This window comes from Colobus angolensis, unplaced genomic scaffold, assembly GCF_000951035.1.
Source record: "Colobus angolensis palliatus isolate OR3802 unplaced genomic scaffold, Cang.pa_1.0 Scaffold37, whole genome shotgun sequence".
In the NCBI taxonomy this organism is placed as follows: Eukaryota; Metazoa; Chordata; class Mammalia; order Primates; family Cercopithecidae; genus Colobus; species Colobus angolensis.
Genome location: NW_012117043.1, coordinates 157491 through 162573, shown reverse-complemented (window position 1 = coordinate 162573; position 5083 = coordinate 157491). Strand labels below are relative to the sequence as shown.

At 43.4% G+C, this 5083-nt stretch overlaps 1 protein-coding gene across 3 annotated transcripts in view; it reads right to left on the bottom strand.

Annotated features, from left to right (window-relative positions):
- The window catches only part of HNF1B (HNF1 homeobox B), a 58625-nt gene that overhangs the window by 51192 nt on the left and 2350 nt on the right, over positions 1-5083 (bottom strand). For all 3 annotated transcript variants that reach the window (XM_011953612.1, XM_011953613.1, XM_011953614.1), the window contains exon 2: positions 1724-1923. In XM_011953612.1, coding sequence (XP_011809002.1) covers positions 1724-1923 — 200 coding nt within the window. The remainder of the gene's footprint in view (positions 1-1723; positions 1924-5083) is intronic.

Below are 5083 nucleotides of genomic sequence, written 5' to 3'. Positions count from 1 at the left end.
TAGTCCCAGCTACTTGGGAGGCTGAGGCAGGAGAATGGCGTGAACCTGGGAGGCGGAGCTTGCAGTGAGCTGAGATCACGCCACTGCACTCCAGCCTGGGCGACAGAACGATACTCCATCTCAGTAAGTAAGTAAATAAATAAATAAATAAAACAAAAATAACAATAACAACAATTCTCTTGAAGAGACTGTTGTATTTGTAAAATGTCCCTTCCTCAACTTCTTGAGAAACTTTCTGGACCTCTGTCTTTTGAGAAGTTTCCAGTCTGCCTTTCCTGCCTCCTTCTCCTTTCTGAAGAAATTCTCATTGAATACAGAGAGGCAGCACAGACTGGAGATGCTGCATAAAGCTTAAATAATTGGGCAGGGCTCAAGAATTGTTGGGTCTTCGGAGACAATGGCTCCTGAGAATTTTTTTAGGCTTTCCAGGAACTATACAGAGAGTTGCTTCACGTCAGGAACATACATTCTTAAAGAGCTAGTCACCAAGTATGGGGGGCCAACGCATTCTTGGAAAGGTCTCCCGCTCTAAGCAGCAAATAGCTCTCACGTTACTTCTTCCAATGTATTCATGTAATGCTCCCAACAAAAGCACAAACAACACAATATGAAATGAACACCTAAAACCCTTCCTTTCACCAGCCCAGGGACATTGAGACAATAAATACTGAAACAATCACTTCAGAGCGGTGTGTAACAGAAAACAAGAGTTATTTTAAAAAGCAAGAGGGAAAAAGCCCAACCCAGAAAGTGGTGGAAACTAACATCTTGATAAAGACAGAGAAGCTCAGATAAAGCCAGAGGATAGTGTGTGGGGAGAGTGAAAACCAATACAAAACTTTCCGGGGAAAGGATGGGATCAAAGTAATGAAAGTCTAATGTCAAAGAATGCTTTCCTACAATACAGGCAGTATGTCATTCTACTCTTATTATTCATATGCAGTTCAAACTTCCCTAGACTTACTTCAAAACAAAAACTTTTCAGAATAATTGGGTGGTAGAAATCTTGGGACAGAAAAAAAACTTTGGGATGGGAATGGGAATGACAAGAAATTGAGGAGTCAAGAGTTCCAAATGCAGACGCTTTTCCTGTGCCCTGCCTTAGCCAGAAGTAGCTTCTTCATGAGCAGGGCCACCAGCTGAGGTCCTCACACTCGACCAATTTTGGTAAATGTGAGCAAACACCTTAAATTGCCTCAGGATTCAATCCCTCCCACTATCTTCCAAGAACAGGGTGAAGTTCTGAATATATCTCTCTATACAAATGCCTTCTATTGATACTTTTTCCAGAGAGGAGGAAATTAACAGTAATAGTAATTAATATTACTGACTGCAACGAAATGTCTTCTTTGGAAATTGACTGTTGGTCATGTATCAAGGGGAGATACTTGGCTTTCTCTGGGGGAAGATATTTCACTCTGCCACCTACTTGGTTTCAAAGAGGAGGACGTTGGAAGGAGGGGTCAAAAAGTTTAAGCTAGGCTGCATATACTGACAGGCTCCTCAGAACAACTGGCTGGGTAGCAAGGGGCTGTGACCGAAGAACATGATAGAAGCCAATCCATTGTACAGCAACCACCAAGGCCAAATCTACTTGCCAGCTTCCTTATATCTGCTAAATGCTCACAGGGCCTTGTTGATGAAAAGGAAACTGAGGCAGCCCATGGGGTGAGAGGGCAAAGGTCACTTCAGGCTGAGGCAGAGGCAGGATGAAAACACTTACGTCGGAGGATCTCTCGTTGCTTTCTGACGTACCAAGTGTACAGGGCAGCACGCTTCTGGGTCTTCATAGGGGTGCCCTTGTTGAGATGCTGGGAGAGGTGTGATTGGTTCAGGCCGGTGACATCGACCACCTCCCTCTGGGGGATGTTGTGTTGCTGCATGTAGCCCTTGATCATTTTAGCAGCCCTCCAAGGGTCCTCACTAGACAGACAAGCAGATGGTTAGGGTACTAGCGGGAGACATCTGGGGAGAGATATTCTCTTTCCAGGGGGTGCTACCTATACTCTATGCAAAATTCTGAATTTTCCACTCATCTAAGCTACAACTTTGGGATAGACATGAGGCCAAAATGGAAGCTAAACAGAAGAGAAGGTGGCGGCCCCTGTATGGTACACCTCACCCCTTTCTTCCGAGGTTAGCGGGCAAAAGAGGACTTCCCATCTTCAGGAATAAAAAAGCACCACCACCACTCTCTCTTACTAAGCAAAAAGAAAAGCTCTTGTTTTATTTTTATTGATTGATTGATTGATTGATTTTGAGGTGGAGTTTTGCTTGTCACCCAGGCTGGAGTGAAATGGCATCTTGGCTCACTGCAACTTCCGCCTCCTGGGTTCAAGCGATTTTCCTGCCTCAGTCTCCCGAGTAGCTGGGATTATAGATGCCTGGCACCACACCCAACTAATTTTTGTATTTTTAGTAGAGACAGGGTTTCGCCATGTTGGCCAGGCTGGTCTCACACTCCTAACCTTAGGTGATCCATCCGCCTTGGCCCCCCAAAGTGCTGGGATTACGGATGTGAGCCACCGCGCCTGGCCGTTTTATTTTGTTTTCCTTCGTTTTCCTGGAATGTGGGAGATTTAAAAGGCAGGAGGCCAACTGGAAAGTGGGGATGCCGTTAGCTTGGGGCTGGACTCACTGATCCTACAATGAAGTGGGGATAGCACCAGTTTCTGAATCTGCCCAATTTTAGCTTCAACCTCTCCTACATTATTTTCCTTTTGAATGGGGATTTCCATTTCTTATAAAACAGGGGTGAAATGTACGTGTCCACTTTCTGAGAAGCAAGGAGGGTGTCTTAGCCAAATAGTAAATAATTTTCAGAGTTTTAGAAAAGTTTTCCAGAATACAATGTTGTACCTCCTTGGGACTGGAGGATCACACCACTGAGGTGAGGCAAGTAGTTAAAAAAAAAAAAAAAGAAAAAAATTCCACAGCCCCACCTTCCACACAAAATATATTGGGCTAATGGGGACAAATAATTTCAATTTCGGACATTAACAATTTTAGATGCCTTGTTTTCCTGTATTATCGTGTTTCTCATAAATTTTAAGCACTGGGTAAGAACATGATTATACTTTTCATTTCTCATAAACACGGCTGTGTAAATTGCTAATTTTAGCACCTCTGAATTTTATTTGTCTAGAATGGTTTCAACTTTGCCAATATCTTTTCTTGCTTATTGAACAGATGCCTTGAAAAGAGATATAATTTAAAACTAGAAATTAAGAAAATACTGTGCAGCACAGAACAAAAGTACTAAAGAAGCAATATATACAAATTTACTATTTATTTAATGCAGGTACATATTTAACTTACAAAAACCAGCACCCCATTACTGTATGTTGATGTATGTATTAGCTCAATAGAACATGAAAAAAAAAACAAACAAACAAAAAAAAAAAAGAAAGGGAAAACTAGTTTCAGGTGAAACAAACAAACAAAAAAACCGGTGTAAAGTAGAGGCTGAAATAGATACAGCATTGCAATATAATAAGCAATTTTATTTCTAAATGGTGCCTTTAATATGTCAAATAAAATTAATTTTGTTTAATGTATAAAAATCTAGTAATCGAACATATTTTGCAAGCATTTGGGTAGTTTTGGTTGTTTTATCAAGACTTTGGTATTAAACTCGTGAGAACACAGGCTTTGATGGAGATGTTTTTGAGAAATGCAAACTTTTATATTAATTATATATAAAAACAAATTTCTCAAGTATTTACAAAGGTACTTTCCAAGTACACAATATAAGGAAGTAACAACAAGAACAAAAAATGAGAAAATGAGTTACAGTTTCAAACGTGGAGAATTCACATTAAGAGGAAAATAATGTAATAAACATTTTAGACATATCCTTGTAAACATCACAGATCATTTAAAAGCTTATTTCCAGTGAATATTTCCACAGATATTTTTAGGGTGGAAAAACACTTTCAACGGTTACGAACAAGAAGCTTCGAACCTTAGGGGGAAAATTGCATTTTAAAAGTTAATATTGCTTTAGCAAATTCTTCGGCTATTTTTCTTTTGTTTAATTGCCTTTACCTGGGTTCATTTTGTATGCCTAAGAAACCTAGAAAAATAGGGTACTGTTCTAAGTGGGAATGGTTCTGTGGAAATAGTGAATTAGTTCAACAATTAGGGAGGGTAAAAAAAAGCCCCCAAAAACCTTATAAATGATGGCAAAACCTTTTAAGTCCGACTTAAAACGAGAGTGAGGAGTAAGATGGCGCAGTTACACCTTTACAGCTCTCTGACCCCAAAATTCACGTGTGTTCACCGGCAAGAGCCAGGAGAGTTGGTTTTTTTTTTAATTATTATTTGAAAACACAGCTCAGGTTCAGTGGTTCCTAACACGGAGAAAGGAGCGGGTCCCAAAGAGCGCCAGCGGCCATTGTGTCCCAAGCGCAGGTGTCAAACGCCGGCCGCGGCGCCCGCAGGGTCCGTCCCGCACGCTCCTTCTCAAACAATGACTTTGCTGCCCACGAACAGAGAAGCCTGGATCCCAGCGCAGTCCGCGGCGCGTTCGTTAAGTAGCTCAACTTCGGCGTCTTAGAACGCAACCCACTTTCTAGATGCCCCCGGCGCGCCCGCATCCAGGCCGCGAGTAAGGCCAGCTCCGGCCGGGAGCCGGGGACCTGGAAGCGCGCAGTCCCGACCTTCCTTCCCCGCCTTTCTCTTCCAGGTTTACTAGAATTCCAGGAACTCCAAAATGCGACTTCTCTTTCTCTTTGCTTTTCGTCTTAAAGGAACACAGTGGGCCAAAGAAGGGAGTGCGTTTGCCCGGGGGCTCGGGAGCCCCCTGTGCAATGACCTAAGGACCGCTAGCGATTTCTTGAAAAATTACTTTAATCAAGTCCTACGCTCCCGGGAGCGGGGGAGGAAAGGCAGCACCCGCTCGGGACGGGAGAAAAAAGCCTCCAGGTCTGTCCCGCGTCTCCAACTCGGGGAGGGTCTCCGGGTCCCCAGTCTCCCTCCCTGCCCTACTGGGGCCTGGGGTTTTGGGGAGGGAAGAGGGGTGCTGGGGTCTGAGGACCCTGGGCCGGGCCTGGCTTTCTGCTGGCCGGGCCTGCGGGTGTCG